Source organism: Arachis ipaensis, chromosome B4 (assembly GCF_059453495.1).
Source record: "Arachis ipaensis isolate K30076 ecotype BB chromosome B4, ASM5945349v1, whole genome shotgun sequence".
In the NCBI taxonomy this organism is placed as follows: domain Eukaryota; kingdom Viridiplantae; phylum Streptophyta; class Magnoliopsida; order Fabales; family Fabaceae; genus Arachis; species Arachis ipaensis.
In genome coordinates this window covers 145046652-145064570 of record NC_142439.1, presented here as the reverse complement: position 1 = coordinate 145064570, position 17919 = coordinate 145046652, and the positions used below count along the sequence as shown (strand labels likewise).

At 27.2% G+C, this 17919-nt stretch overlaps 1 protein-coding gene across 1 annotated transcript; it reads left to right on the top strand.

Annotated features, from left to right (window-relative positions):
* Positions 1 to 8218: 8218 nt before the first annotated feature.
* On the top strand, positions 8219 to 12355 carry LOC107635507 (protein CLAVATA3 INSENSITIVE RECEPTOR KINASE 5). Its single transcript, XM_016338993.3, has 11 exons — positions 8219 to 8845; positions 8946 to 9078; positions 9206 to 9277; positions 9394 to 9537; positions 9642 to 9713; positions 9828 to 9887; positions 10007 to 10104; positions 10205 to 10354; positions 10472 to 10813; positions 11117 to 11496; positions 11657 to 12355. The coding sequence occupies exons 1-11, from the start codon at positions 8686 to 8688 to the stop codon at positions 12005 to 12007; spliced, it is 1962 nt and encodes a 653-aa protein (XP_016194479.1). The 5' UTR covers positions 8219 to 8685; the 3' UTR covers positions 12008 to 12355.
* The last annotated feature ends 5564 nt before the right edge of the window (positions 12356 to 17919 follow it).

Sequence of the window (17919 nt, the reverse complement as noted above, 5' to 3'; positions counted from 1 at the left end):
TAAATTATTAAGAAATTGACGATGCAAAACAAGGCTCAATAATAGTGGCTATGGAAATGAATACCCATGTGCCGCAGAAAGTAACTCTATGGCCTCATTAAGATTTCTCTCTATGATTTACACTTTGCATCTTTATTTATACATTTTTTTATTAAATAAAACATATATATTGTGTTTAAATCAATTTTTTAATATCAGGCTTAACATACATTTTATATATCTTCCAACTACTCCTCATGCTTCATTCATCGAATCCACACTTTATTCCCTCAATTTAGAGAACTTTATTTTCAAACTAACAATAACTTGTTTTGAAACTAATTTTCAATCATGCTTGTCGTAATAATTTTTCTTTCAAAAAATCCACACACATGTAAATATCAACTTACTTCATTTATCACTACAATAAAAACGGTAGATAGCAGCAATCTACTAGTAATATTGTCGCAACCATTGATTAGTTGCAGGTTTAACCGCCGCTATTTATAAATTTAACGGTAATTTTGACAATAATATTAAATAAAACAATTATATGTCTTCAGTTTGACAATAATTATTTGTGTAGAAATCGCCGCTAATTTATCTTAATCATGATTTATTTTTTTTTTAAATAAGACATAATAATAAAATCAATAATATTTGAGAAAACAAAAAATCAGTCAAAATAATCTAAATTTATTTTATTTAGTATTTATTAATTATTACTATAATTATAAATAGTTAATAAGACAAATTTAAATTGTTAAGTTTTTTTCTCTAACATTATCTCGAAGAATAGTTGTACAACTTTAATAGCATTGCTAAAATGAAGGCTATGATATGACCATGCCATTAAATTCGTATTTGGCATGCATCATTAGCAAGTTCATGAGCATTATATATGTGGCCCATTATTTTCATGAAGATCGACAACACACACCTTCAAACCACCAAATATATAATAAACAATCAAAGAGGAAGCAAGCAAAGCATTATGGAGAATATAATAATAAAGTTGTAAGCCATTAGAAGAATGGAAATGAGTACTAATATATATAAGTGGTGTGATGCAAGCTAAGTATCACACCCTTCAATTCATTTTCAATGTAATTAAAAGGGATTATTGTATTTGAAAATGGTGTAAGAAACATGCATGATGGGGTCCAATGTATCTGAACTTGAACTTGGATGTTTCTACATTGTCTTGTAACACCAAAAACACTGTCAAATAAATTAGTATCACACTATCACGTGGTTGAGTAGTACTTTAATTTCAAGGATTTTCAAAGTGAAGCAGATTTATTTGGTGTGCCTTTTAGATCCAACCAATACAACTAAGTACTTTTATTTGGTTCGTATTCAACTTAATTATTCATGTGCTTTGCATAATGCAATTCAAATTTGTGTAAGGAAATATTTTGGATGGAAGTTAACCATAAATACAAATTTTTGATAAATTTAATAAATTTCCAGATAAATTAAAAATAAAGAAAAAAGGAAGAAATGTTAGATAAATGTGTCTCACTTGTGGCTGTTAAAAGTCATTATATTCTTATAGAAACGTTTTTTGTAATTATTTTTAAAGATTAATTTTAATATACCGATAATATAAAAAAATTTAATTTATATAGTCATTTAATTAAATTTATGTATTTAAATAATATTAAATTTAAAAATCAATTATTTCTATCTATATAACAATACATAATTAAATAATTATGTAAATCTTTTATACATTATTATTTGTACCTTAAAAAAATTAAATTCTTATTTTTATTACTATAATATATTAATACTACTTAACTATAGGTTGCTACAACAATTATATATATATATATTGAAAAACTATATGACAAAAACTAAGCAATAGTTGATAAGGTGTATAATGCAAATGTGCTAACACCGATGAAACAACTATGTGTTTGTACTTCCTCGTTAATGACAAAGTCTCACAATCACATAACTAGTATTTTTATTTTTATTTTAATACTAACATAATAATAAGTATACTTATTTAAATGATACAGCTGATCATTGCATGACGTCATATGGAAAAGACATGAAATTCTCTGAAAATATAACAAAGCTTCAAATATATATGCCATTTATCAACATATATTACTATTCATAGAAAAGGCAGTGATTATTTTTTACTAAATTAAAACACTCAGTTACCAAAAAAAAAAAAATAATAAAACACTCAAATTACCATTAGTGAAGTCCTCGATATGTTGTAAAATGTAATTACATGTTTCAAAATATATTTTCATTGGTAAAAGTTTTTCATAAGTAATTTTATAAATGTAATTTTTATTTTTTTTATTTTTCATTTATATGTGAATTTTCACCACAACCTAGTTGCAAAATTATATAGGTCGTACTGGTGGAATAGTTGCGAAAGTAGAATAGTATTATAATAATATCTATTCGAGGGTATCATGATAATTAAAAAAAGAAAGACAATAGCTTTAGGTCATTTATTTATCAATTTGGCTATGAACAATATTTTTACTAATTTCTGTCAATTTTGATTTATAATGGTATTTAATAGAAGTGTCTTTGTAGATGTGTCTAATAAAAATATTTTTTTTATGGTTGTATTTAATGAAAGTGTCTTTATAGATGTATTTTCTAGATGTGTCTTTTTATACATGTGTTTAAAATATAATAATTAATTATTATTGGTAATAAGTTGGCAGATAGTATATTGCATTGGTACCCTATACTTTTGCTTTATTTATATTTGGGTTATGCTAAGTGTACACCAAAATCAGCCACTAAAGTCAGTTACCAGTATAAAATACATGTTAGATACAAATATACATTAAAAATAAATTAAATCACACATGTATTTATACACAAATACATTGGTAACTGATTTTACTGACTGATTTTAGTGTACAAATAGTATTTTTCTTTATATTCTAATTTTCAAAAAATTAACCAAAAAAAATTCTTGTTTGATATAATATATATTGACAACATAATGCCAAATGCATATCCTTTTAAGAAAAAACTGGTTTTCACAAATGGACATTATTCTCAAGAGAATATAATGTCATGTTCAACAATTCAATTAATTTTTTTTTATTCATTTTCAATTGCATGTATACGCGTCACATCTTATTGATTGGTTCATGTTGGCATCTGTGACTGCTTTGTAAGCATATTACAGTGATGAATACAAAATAGTAAAAAAAAAAAATAGTTAAAAAATAAAAACAAATTAAATGGGAGATTTTGGCTTATAAATTTGATCAAAGTTGTTATATGCATGCACATGTGGTCCTAAGTCCTAAGTCCTAAGATATTCATTAGATATATATAAGGAGAGGGCCCTTCATTAAGGTTCTTGTGGTGTGAGAAAAGTTAGCTAAGGGACAATATCATAATGCTAGCTAGCTGATTAGCAATTGGTCCTTAATTTGAGGATATTTTTGTCAGTTTGTAATATTTCATATACTGCTTTTTTCTGATGTTGGGTCAATTTATTTTCCACATATTGCTCTGAATAATTGGCCTCCAATTTGCATCCCTACATACTTATTGACTCCATTCTGCACTTCCTACTTGGTACATTCATGTATATAGTCCCTTATCTATATCTTCCTATAATTAACCCTGTCTCTTATACTTTTCTTTTTTTTTTGAAAAATCTAATTTTATTATTTAATATATTAAAAATATACTAAAATTAACTATTATGTATTTATATATAAATATATATATTATTTAATTATTTTTAATATATATTTATATTTCAATATATCTTTTATATTAGTAACTGATTTTAGTACGTAAATCATAAATAATTATTTTTGGAAATTAACATGTTTTAATTTGCAAACATGTACTTTTATATAGTAGTAGTGCTGAGGATTACGGAAATATAATAGTAAAAGGACTGGAAGTTGAAAAAAAAATATTATTAAAACGCAAATTTTAATTTTTTTTAATAAATAATTTATAAATACTCATTGAAACCATATATATATATATATAACAAAAAAATGCTATTAATTAGGACCGGGTTACGGGTTACCTATTAAATTTATCTCATTTTGTCTCTACGTATACACAAATATATATTAATATAAAATATAATTAACTACATATAAACATTATATTTCCATCCCGATATCAAATAGAGATGTTAATAAGTTGGATAAAATTGGGTTTATTTTGATTTAGATTTAGCTTTAAATATATATTGGGTTTATTTTTTAGATTCTAACCCGATTTTAGATCCGATAAAACTTAAATATTTTTGGACTACAATTATATTGGATTTAAATCGAGTGAAAATCAGATCTTTAAAGTTTTAACAATAATTTATAAAAAAAATTTATTTATGATGCACTTATTTATAAAAAAAAAATTTGTTATCGAAAAGTTGATATCCATATTTGAATTTGAATTTATCTATAAATTCTAATTTAATGTTTCTTTAATCTATTTTCTAATTCAACAAGTGTGATAGATTAAAAATAAAATAATAAGCTTATAATTAATATAACATAACATTAAAATTACTTTAAAACATATATAACTTTTTTAGTTTTTTTAGGTTACTACACATGGATCGGGTGAAGTCGAGTTTGTCTTGATCTGGACTCGATACTAAATAATAACCGAATCTATTTTTGAGATATTTATCCGGTTTTAAACCCAGTAAAATCACACCAAATTAGCTTCTAAAATGTCCAAAACCGAGCTAAGTCTTCGGACTGTATCGGACCATGTGCATCCTTAATATCAAATTATAATGCACCCTACAAGAACTTTTAATTTGATTCTGTGATATATATTATTATGATAAAAACTCATATGCAGTTAATTTTATATAAAGTTAATTTTACCTAAATTTTTACCGTATATTATATAGTGATAGTTAAGAAATTGCGTCCTCTCTAAGTATTTATATGAATTAACATTTATACAAATTTGCTGACTGTATATAGGATTTCAATATCAATTTGACATGCATGCATGCATCATCTAATCAATATATAGATCTCCCCTACTTATATTCCTAACATATATGTATAGTTTGGTGATAGTGAAAAGTGATGAGTTTATTGGTCATAAGCTTCAAGAATTTGAGTGTACATAACTTGATTAATTATTAACGTAGGTTTCAAGGATCTATAACTATATATGGCTTCAATTCATTATTCTTTAATTTGTCGTCACTCTTAAAAAGATCTATCACAAGTTCACCAAGTAATTAATCAATCTTCATGTATATATATAGATATCCAATAATGTGCACTTAGCTATCACAAAACCAACTACTTTTTTTCTTTTTCCTCACGAGAGAAGATTCATTACTTAGCATTTTACTAGGTACACTCCGTTGAACGAAGCTACCACAATATTATTCTTCATTAGTAACACCATTGGAAGAGTGTCACAATCAATCAATTAATTTATATCCTATATATATCTAAATGGTATATATATTGTCATAGATATAACATGCATAGCATATATAATTAATAATATGAATGTGATCGTTTGGCTATATTTATGAATGGATATTTTATTTTTATTTTAATAATATATTTTTTTACACAATAATGTTATATAAAGACAATGACTATAAATATTGATTTATTTATTATGTATATTTTAATAGAAATTAAAAATAATGACTACAACAAATGCAATAATTTTAAATGCATTGTCATACAAATTTAATAACTATAAATATATTATCTGTAAATTATTTATTAGGTATATTTAATTTTAACTATTAAAACTAATTAATTTAATGACTATAAATATTTTTTTTATATTTTTATATAAAAACCTCATTCTCATTCATATATATTTAGAGAGAGAGAGAGATATTAAACAAAAGATTTAAGAATCAGTAAAATTTATAATTTTTATTAATACTTTTAATTATAAATTTAAGTTTTTAGTCTATTTAATAATATACTTTTAACTTATACTTTTAAATATTATGACTAACGGTTAATAATTAAAAAAAATAATAAATTTTACTGATTTTTTAGTATTTTTCAGAGATTAAATATATAACATCCATAACCTTTTTTTCTTATAAAATGTGGCGCTAACAATCTCTTATAAACATAAAATACTAAAACTTACCTAATTAATGAGACAACAAATCAAAAGCTATCAACATAAAAATAATTAAATAAACCAATTTGATCGGAAAAAATTGAAATAGAACATACTTATAACCAAATTCTATTAAGAATATTTATATAGTTTTGAATTTCAATTATTTTATTAAAGTAAATTACCAATTTTTTATTAGCCTTATAACTAATAAGTTAGCTAGCATTTTTTTTTTTAATTAAAAGAAAAGGGAAAAAAAAAAGAAAAAAGAAAGAAAAGAAGTTAGCTGGGCACGGAGGTGAGAGAGAAAAGAAGGAAGGAAACATAGTTTGCAGAAAAAAGATGTGTGGGTCACAGAAAAAAAGAGAGAGAGTGAAGGGAATGGGAATGGCAGCTTTTGCTTTTCAAAGTTTTACTCTTTTTGAACAATTTTAGGGGAATGACTGTCTCCTTTGTTAATTGACCAAACACTCCCCATTCTCTGTTACTCATCACCAAGTAATATAAGTGCTTTATGGAATCTAATAAAGTTTTTGTTGCTTCCATCACCCCCACATTTACACCATAAAAGATAATCATAATAATATAGTACTACCCCTCCAATAGTAATATTTTATACACATATTAACACTTTACTTTATATTATTCCTATACAATTATCGTATAGAAAATTTTTAAATCTTCTTAAAATACTAATATTTTAGTAATTTTATTTAATTGTTAATTTCAATTAATAAATAATATATATTTTTATAATTAAAATTAATAATTAAAATAACTAAAATATATATTTTAAAAATATTTAAAATTTCAATTATTTCACATAAACCATATAGTTATACATATATATAGTCAAATTAACAAAAAGTGTAACCCTAACTATTTTAATTAGAAATGATACAAATATAAATATATAATTAAAATTTTAATTTTGATGTATTATTAGAATTTAAAATAATAATTTAAGAATAAATTTGATATTAGATGCTATTACATATATACAAAAAAGTCTATTTATAGACTAAAAATACAATCTATTCATAATGATAAAATCACTTTAATATTAAACTAAATAAACATAAAATCAAAATGAGATATATTTAGATAATATATTAATATATAATATCCTAAATATATTCTAATATGATATATTAACAGTATAAAAAAATTTATACATATATTTAATTATTAATGATATAATATGAATTATTAAAGTTATAATAATATAAAATTGTTGGACATTATTTATGCATAACCATAAAAAACAATGACATAGATAGAAGAAATCCAACAAAGATTTTCATGGTTGATATACACATATAGTGGGTGACCAAATCCCATCATCCATCTCGAACCACAACAAAACAACACAACCATGAATAATGATAATCTCCTTCTCGAGATTCTAACATTCTCTCCAACAAACTTATTATTATAAAATTCCCTTCACAACTTTACTGACTTGGCCCAACTCATTCATTTCTTGATTCCCCTTCTCTTCACACCACCATTTCACATGTAAATAAATAAAAACTTAATTATTTTGATGGTGTTTATAATTTTATTAATTTTTTAATTAAATTTTATATTTTTTAATTTTATAATTATGTTATTTTCATATAAAAATATTACAATAACAGATTTTTTTTTAAAATATATGCGGTCAAAAATTTAATTAAAATTTTAATTATGAAAATATTTAATTTACGAAAAAATATTTAGTTAATCCTAATATTTTTATATTAAAAAAATAATTATAAAATTAAAAATAATATAAAAATTTAATTAAAAGAAAAAATAAATATAAAGACTTAATTATAAATTTAATAAAATTATAAAAAATAACAAAATAATTAAACCATAAATAAATGTGGCTAATTTCAGCAAAATTTGCACATTTCTTTGCCAATTAGGCACACTCGTTAATACTACTAAGATTATATTATTAATTGTTCTGGCCAGAAAAGGGAAATAAAAGAAAGCATCATGTTGTGGTAATATTCTATAGATGTATCAGCATAATGCTCCTTAACAAAATCAAATCATATCTATCATGTTTCCAAGTACTTTTTTTTGTTTCTACTTTATCTACTGCTGTGCTAATGCACATATATAATAATTTCATTAAAACCTTACTTTATGCTTTCTAAGCATGTCCATGATTAACAAACACATAAAGAAAAAAAAGTGAATTTCCCATTCTATCCCCGTACTACACTTATATGCCAGTGAAATATTTACCTCTAATTTGTTTGTTCTTATAAGACTAGTTAAAGGGACATTTGTATATATTATTTTGTTGAGTACAATGAGTCAGTGACAAGCATGCTAGATTAAGTTTCCATTTTATACTTTTCCTTTTTCTCTTTGGTTCTGACACAAGATTTTTGGTGAATGAGATTCATTCTGGCATGGAAAGCATTGAAATTTAGTTTCTTTTCTTATTTTGAACATCATCATCACACAGTGTGAAGAAAGAAGAAACAACCACACTCATATCTGAGAGAAGTGAACTGTTGAAAGTTTCAAAACAACTTCTTTATCATCAGTTAACGTCACTGTTAAATTCTTCAAGTACTTGTCTATTGTAACTGATCCTTGGAAGCTCCAATTTCAATGGGGACTCCAAGAGGAAGAGGAAGTGGAAGAGGAAGAGGAAGAGGAAGAGGAAGAGGAGGAGGAGGAGGAGTTCTTCTTCTTCCATGTTCTGTTGCATTTTTCTTGTTTTTTAGCACTGCAACTGCTTTGCTTTCTCCCAAAGGAGTAAACTTTGAAGGTAAAACTTGAAACTTTTCCTCATGTATGAGCTCAGTATGCAGAATTATGAAATGGGGTGGTGTCTTATTTCTCTATACATCTATATCTCTTTAATGCAGTTCAAGCTTTAATGGGGATAAAGAACTCACTGGTGGATCCTCATGGTGTTTTGGATAATTGGGATGCTGATGCTGTTGATCCTTGTAGCTGGACTATGGTTACTTGTTCTGCAGAAAACTTGGTGATTGGATTGTAAGTTTTTCTTCATATTCTTCTATTTGAAGTAGAAAAACCAAAACGAGTGTTGAAGTACTAGTTTCTTTGGTTCAAATTGATTAAAATGTTTGGTAAGAATGAAGTTTGGTTTTGCCTTGTGTAGGGGTACTCCAAGTCAAAGTTTATCTGGTACTCTTTCTCCAACCATAGGAAACTTAACCAACCTTCAGATTGTGTAAGTAATTAATCACAATCAGAAAAACACTACAGTATCATTAATTTGATGATTGAAGCTTACAAATTTAGATGAGTGTTCTGGTTTTTTAACTGCTTTTTTGTTTTCTTTTTCAGGTTGCTTCAGAATAACAACATAACTGGACCAATCCCTTCAGAGTTGGGAAAACTTCCTAAGCTTCAAACTCTTGATCTCTCTAACAACTTCTTCAGTGGTGAAATTCCCCCCTCACTTGGTCACTTGAGAAGTTTGCAATACATGTAAGCTCATATTATATCATATGAGCTAAGATTTTTGGAAGTTTATAGTCTTTGATTTTGATGTCTAAATGCTCAAGAGTTTAATTTGCTTAAATTGCTTTCAGGAGGCTCAATAATAATAGTCTTCATGGTGAATTGCCAGAATCATTGGCTAATATGACACAGCTTGCTTTTCTGTAATATTCATTGAACTCTTTCTTTTGTTTCTTTTTGTGTATTAATAATTCTGTTTTTGAAGTTTTCTCTTATTCTAATTATGGTTTTCTTGTTTTTATGATTATCAATTTCAGTGACTTGTCCTACAACAATATCAGTGGCCCTATACCAAGAATTTTAGCTAAATCCTTCAAGTAATAAATCTCTTTTTCTTTATTATATGGTGCATTTGTTTCTAATAGGCTTCAAGAAACCGAAAATTCAGCACTAACATAAGAGAATGTTCTTATTTTTCCTGTTAATGCTTTTTCAGCATTGTTGGAAATCCCCTTGTTTGTGCAACTGGAAAAGAACCAAACTGCCATGGCATGACACTGATGCCAATGTCCATGAACTTAAATGGCACTGAAGGTAAGAATAAGATCTCTCAAGAGTTTCATCTTTTTTCGAATTAATTGTGAAATTGTGTCATTGTTTTCATGCTGACATCAATAATTTGCTTCTTCCTTAGATGCCTTACCATCAAGCAAACCAAAATCTCATAAAATGGCAATTGCTTTTGGCTTGAGTCTTGGATGTCTCTGCCTCATAGTTCTTGGTTTTGGCCTTGTTCTTTGGTGGAGGCACAAGCACAATCAACAAGCATTCTTTGATGTGAAAGGTACTTTCCAATTAGCATCATAGTTAGCATGTTTTTTTCCTTCTTTAATTGAGTACTATAATGGTTCCTTCAATTGATCATATACAGCTTAAATGTTGAATTCTTTTTATGTTTCAGACCGGCATCATGAAGAAGTATACCTTGGAAACTTGAAGAGGTTCCAATTCAGAGAACTCCAAGTTGCTACCAATAACTTCAGCAGCAAGAACATTCTTGGAAAGGGTGGTTTTGGAAATGTCTATAAAGGAGTTCTCTCTGATAGCACTCTTGTAGCTGTCAAGAGGCTGAAAGATGGCAATGCCATTGGAGGAGAGATTCAGTTTCAGACTGAAGTCGAAATGATCAGCCTCGCCGTCCACCGGAACCTCCTCAGACTCTATGGATTCTGCATGACACCAACAGAAAGGCTCTTAGTTTACCCTTACATGTCCAATGGCAGCGTCGCTTCACGTCTAAAGGGTAATATCAATCATAGAATTTCATCATTTAATTTGACATATTTGACTAAATTATCATCTAACAGTTCTCAACTATCTATTTCATATTGAAACAACTACATGCGAGTTTTCACCTTGTTATGTTTAGGGACAAATGCAAGTATATAGCAGAAATTTCGCTTGCCTCATTAAATTTGTCTATTCACTTAGATATAATAATCTAAAACTTTTTGTTATGTATACACTCTATCTCTAGTGTCTAAATTTTATCGATCCTTAACAGGTTTTAGTAGCATTCTGATACCGGTTTTGGCGATTTTGACAGGTAAGCCGGTGTTGGATTGGGGAACAAGGAAGAACATTGCATTAGGAGCAGCAAGGGGGCTATTATATCTTCATGAGCAATGTGATCCAAAGATAATACATAGGGATGTGAAGGCTGCAAACATATTGCTTGATGACTATTGTGAAGCAGTGGTTGGTGATTTTGGGTTGGCAAAGCTTCTGGATCATCAAGATTCACATGTCACAACTGCAGTTAGAGGCACTGTAGGACACATAGCCCCAGAGTATCTATCTACAGGACAATCATCTGAGAAAACTGATGTGTTTGGATTTGGGATTCTCCTCTTGGAATTGATCACAGGACAAAGGGCACTAGAGTTTGGAAAAGCTGCTAACCAAAAAGGAGCCATGCTTGATTGGGTATGTAGGAATGTTTAGTCATTTTCATACTAATTAAGGGACTCACAACTGTCCTATCATGTATCTGTCTACAGTAAAAAGATGTATTCACATTCATTCATTTCAGAATGAGAGATATATTCAACCAAGAATACTTATATTTTTGCTTACATTGATTCAGGTAAAGAAAATTCATCAGGAGAAGAAGCTAGAGTTGCTTGTGGACAAGGATCTTAAAGGGAACTATGACAGGATTGAACTTGAGGAAATGGTTCAAGTGGCATTGTTATGTACTCAAAACCTTCCAGGGCATAGACCAAAGATGTCTGAAGTTGTAAGAATGCTTGAAGGTGATGGATTAGCAGAGAGATGGGAAGCTTCACAAAGAGCTGATACTAGTGCTGCTGCTACTGCTACTACTAACACTTCAAAATCCAAACCTCATGAATCATCTTTATCAGATAGGTATTCTGATCTCACTGATGATTCCTTGTTGTTAGTCCAAGCCATGGAGCTATCAGGACCAAGGTGAACGAATCGCCTCGTCGATTCGTTTGCGTTTCAAAATTGTCTCAATGTTTTGGTATTTTGTGTCCTGAAACAGTTACTAAATAGGGTGTTAATGTTATTTTGTGTTTCTTTTTTTTAGGGGGTTTAGTTTTATAAAGAAAGCATATGAAATTGAAGAGGGTATGATAATTGAATGTGTTTACAAAATCCATGGAAGAGTAGTATATGTTGTATGATAGGGGGTTCTACCAAAGTTACTTGCAAATTGTACAGAATCTGATTTGTTGATGAATGTTGATTTTGTAATGCAAAATTTTGTAATATTAAAACATCAATCAAACCTGCTTTGGTGTCTGAGGTAAGAAAGAAAGTGTGAGACATTCTTTTGCTTTGTACCAATATTGATATCAACTTGTTCAAGTTTAATTAATTTAATTCGAATTAAATCAATTTATATTCTTGTTCCAAAAGTGAAAGTTAGCTTACTAACTACTAAGTATAAAAGTTCAAAATTACCGTGCACACCAAAAAAATGAGGAATGCTAGGATAGGGACAGTAACTTTTGTGATTTGTAGCCATCAAATAGCCATCAATGATGGTTTTAATGGTGTGAGATTGGTATGAAATTTCATCCAATGACTCACTTTTCTTTGCTGGTTACGGCCAGAATTTAACAAAGTTGCTAGCTCCTAAACTTTTCCGTTGTTAAAATGTTAATGCTACTATTCCATCCCTGCTACTAAAAAATATCGTTTTCCCTTGTCAAGAATGTTTGTAGCCGAAAATATCATTTTGATTGAAATGGGATTTGAGCTTAATAATTTTTTTTTAAAGTTAGGAGTGAGACTCAAATCCATAACCTCTTAAGAGAGTATAGAAAAACTATACCATTTGAGTTATAGCTAGTTGACTTAATAATTCTTTATTTTCACTAGGAATAATAAGGATATCCTATATTCTGTCCGCCATTCTTTTTTCTTTCTCCTTCCTTTTTATTTCAGCAAATGTTAATAAACTTTGAAAAAAAAATACAACACTCCCAATTTAGTAAAGTGTTTAAATACGTTTTTTCATAATAATGTTTAAATATCTATTTTATTATAATTAATTAATTAATTATAATATATTTTTTTTATTTTCTTTGGTCATATTTTTTAGTTAGAATTTCGATTTAACTTTTAAAATTAATGGATATTATGATTTTGAATAGTCAACCGATTTTAAAATCTTTTTATTAGATAGGATAATTTTATAATTTTATATTTAAATTTAATTTATTCTTTTAATTTTATTTATAAATTAAAATCTCAATATCTTTTTTTTTTTTTTGTTCGCGAAATCCCAATTATCTAAATCTTAGTGACAGACATGAATTTCAGCATTTGGTTACAAGGAGTGGATAAATCTCTTGATCAGCCCAGCAATCATCATATCCTGGCATTAGTGGGCCTCTAAACGGGTCAGCTGTTCAGAAACGGGCCATGTTATTTTCAACAAAAAACAATTTCAAATTTTGCAAGGGAAAAAATACTCTAAATCCATTTAGAGATTTTTTTTTTCTTGGTCAAACCATGACCAAAAGAAAAACCATTTACCGGATTTGCATCCTAAAAACTTGACTTTATTTGTTTTATGCCTTTCTAAGTTCTAACACCCGGATCCAAAACAATATACTTCCTTTTCCTTCTAAAATTTGTATACTATGTTGGCTACTTATATAAAGATAGAAAAAGTACATGGAACCAAAATGTGACCGGCCAAAAAGTAAATAAAATCATTTAATTAAAATTATTTTTTGAATAATATGTTTGAAAATCGCTCCTGAGATCACGGAGCACAAACCAAAACCCGATTTTTCATGGAACCCAAACACATTTTGGCTGATTTTTGGCTGATATGTTTTTGGTTCCCTAGTTGTTCTCATAAAGATATTACGTGTATACCAAAATTAGTCACCAAAGTCAGCTATCAGTATAAAATATATGTTGGAATATAAATACACATTGAAAATAAATTAAATCACACATATATTTATATATAAATACATTGGTGGCTGATTTTAGTGGCTAATTTTAGTGTACCAATAGTATTTTTGATAAAGAAGACAGCAAAATTCTAATTTGATCATTTTCGTTTTAAAATATTTTGTTTTAGTCCTAAAAATTTTTAAATGAGTTTAATATTGTTCTACCGTTAAACTTAACTCGAATAACTAACGAAAAAACTTTTACAATTAGTGATAGATCGATTTTATTTACGTATTGAAATCGAACGTTATATTGACTTTTGAATATATTAATTATTCGTATCAAATTTAATTGTGAGACAATATTGACCTTATTTAAAATTTTTTATGATTGAAATAGAACATTTAAAATGTTATAAACGGAATTAGTATTTGACACAAATGTTAGAGGCCAAAATAATATTTTAATTTATTCTTTAATTATTTTCAGAAACATATAAAAAAATATTACTTTTGCACTAGTTTAATTTCTAGTTATGATTTTTCATTTTTTCTTCTCCCCTTCGATTTGTGGGGTTAGGGGTATTCATATACATAGATGGTGACTAGCCATAATCTCTCAAATAGTGGTATCAAATCTATTTCTCCTCATATAACTCATTATGCAATTTAATTTGAACCTAGCTTCTCACAAGCTTGTGGACTATTTTCTTCTTCATTTGTAAGGCCTCATCATTCTAGCTAGCTAGTTTAATTTATATATAATAATAACAAATTATAAAAAGCATGCTATAATAAAGTAGACATATATAACCAATTAAGGTATATATACTATAACACCAAATCTAGCTTGCTCTAAAGAAACCATGTCCAAGTGTTCTTGCTCTATAATTTATGCCTTCCACGTTTCTAAACATTTGACAACACTTTTGAGCCACACAATTTTGTCCTCTTGATTTGAACAGCTAGCTAGCTATGTATGTATGTATGTATGTATCATGCATAATTAAAATGTGTCACTGTTAATGTTAATTTCATGATGCATGTCACGTCTATAAGTAGTGACCATGCATATCTTCATTGTCTCCAAGCCCTTGAAAATTTGTCATGCTTATCTTCATGCCATGCTATATCTATCTATTGAATGTTACTTGCACTACTTCTAACTTTTTCTTACAAGTTTAATTAGGAGCTCTAATTAAAGAGTAAAGACTCCAAAGTGGTTCATTATTCACTAAGAACTTATCATCATCACAAGCATGCTCTCATTGAATAGACTATTCATTTTTATTAGGTTTAATTACTCTATTGGTCCTTATAGTTTCGCAAAATTTTTAATTAGGTTTCTATATATTTTTTTTAATTGAGTCCCTGCACTAATTTTTTTTTAATTAGGTCCTTTTTGGTAGTAATTGACTTAATTGTATAGGGACCTAACTAAAAAAAGAATTGGTGCAGGGACTCAAATAAAAGAAAAAAAGTATAGCGACTCAATTAAAAATAATTTTGGTGTAAGAACTCAATTAAAAAAAAGTATAGAAACCTAATTAAAAATTTCGCAAAACTATAGAAACCAACAGAGTAATTAAATCTTTTTATTATTATTATTTTTCACAATATCTTTCCGTCTAGTAATTTAAGAATTAATCTGTCACAAATCTAAGTTTCATTTAAGGATTTGTCATTAGTTGTTTAATTAGTTTTCCTTTTATTATGATATAATGCATGTGCTTGATTATATATTAGTCTTCTTGAAAGTGAAAAGTAATTTGATTATATATAAGACTATATATAAACAAGGAAAAGTTATATGTGAGCATTATTGTGGAGAAGATCAACATAACTAACATGAGGCTAAACACACATAATTTAAAATTATATATTTTTATATATAAGTTATATATACTAAGAGGGAGATCATATTAATTAGGTAACTGATTTGTGACAGTTGCTTAGGAATCAAGATGATGCTCCAGAAATATTCCAGTAAAATTGACCTACGAATTCAGTGCTTTGGTACCTAACTGTTTCTAATAATGACTTCGTTGATATTGTTATTATTCCACAGGTTTGGAACAAAATATAATTTTATGAATTATTTTCCGTAACAAATTAATTGAAATTTACATATTAGAGTAGATTATTTTTGTAATGAATAGAAAGCTCTTGATTTTTTGCGATTATTTCGGAGGAAAAAAAAAACACTAAATAGAATTGTATTTAATTACTAAAAGACACTGAATATTTGAAGATAAAGATCAAAAGATGTGATGATGATTCTAGATCGAGGTCAACATGGTGAAGACTATTTATTTGGTCTGAATATAATAATACTCTCTTTTTCTCTTAAAGTTTATTGAATATATACTCTTTTTTATTCCTTCTCTTATAATTCAATTAGTACATACTCCAAATATGGTGTCAAAAATAATATTCAAAATACTTTTTTAAAAATTAAAAATTAAATATGCAAGCTAGTGATCAACTTACTATAAATACGCCTTTATTAGGAGTAGTGATATCTTTAATGACTTATAATAAGTGAACAATCACTAAAACTAGTAAGTTAATTTAGTAATTTAGAATATTAGTCTTTTATTTTTTATGTTATTAATATGTATAAAATTCGAAATGATTGAATTTTATATTTACCTTGAAAAAATTTGATATTTCTATGGGTAGGATAGGGTAGGGTTTAGAATTTTAGGGTGCGGGTAGGGTTAGGGTCGAGAGATTCTCAACCCACAAGTAGGATAGGGTAGAATTTTAATAAAATTTTCAACTCACGGGTAGAATTAGAGTAGGATCCAAACCGTATCCTACTCTACTCATTACCAGCCCTAGCTAAGATTAGCAATAATGACATATAAATGTATATATAAAATAATAAATTACAATACATGCACATAAAAATTAATTACTTATATAAAATATATATTAAAAATAAGTTAAGTAATGTATATATTTATTTATAAATATATTATCACTGATTTTTTGTGTATATATAATATTTTTTAAAATAATAAAACAAATTAAAGAATCTAAGAAAAAAATGTAAAATAAAAGTAAGTGAAACAAAATCAAATGAGAAGAGACGCCATATCATAATTGAATCCAAAGCAAAATTGAATTAGTACCCCCCACTCCCCACAACAAAGTGAAAAAATATATTTGGGAAAAGAAAAAGGGTCAAAGGCACATCCATTTTTGTTGGAGGAGCAGCAATTGATTAAAACAACAAAAAAGAACAAGAAAACCCTAGTGTCCCACATGCCATGTGAAGAGAATAGTCTTAATAGATAAAGGTCACCGTCCAATCCCAGGACCACCAACCCTTTGTGGTGGACATGCATCCTAATCTATATTCCATGCCCTACGTGGAAATCTTATACTTCATCTTCCAATTTCCACTAGTCTAATATTAAGAAAATCTGTTATTTATACTCATTTAACTATTTAAAAAAGTTTTAATAATAAAATTTTAATAAAAACAATATTATAATTATTTTTATTAATTAATTAATTAATTTTTTTGACAAGTATATATATTTGTCATATTATTATATTATTAGCGACTATTTTTATTATCGTTATAAATAAATATTTTTGTACTATTTTTTGTTTTATGTTTCAATTAATACATTTGTTTATTATTAAATAAAATTTAAAACTTATTTTATATAAATTTCACGAATTATTCAATAGTAAAATAAGAGATAATACTCAATTTGGTCTCTGAAGTTACACTCAAACTTCAATTTAATCCTTGAAATTTTAATTACCTCAATTTAGTCTCCAAACTTTTCAATTGATTCTATGACGGAAACTACTGTAGGAATTAACGTGATTAAAATTTGAAAAGTTTAGAGACTAAATTGAGGCAATTAAAACTTCAAGAATTAAATTGAGACTCAAGTGTAACTTTATGGACCAAACTAAGTATTTTCTCGTAAAATAATATGCAAAT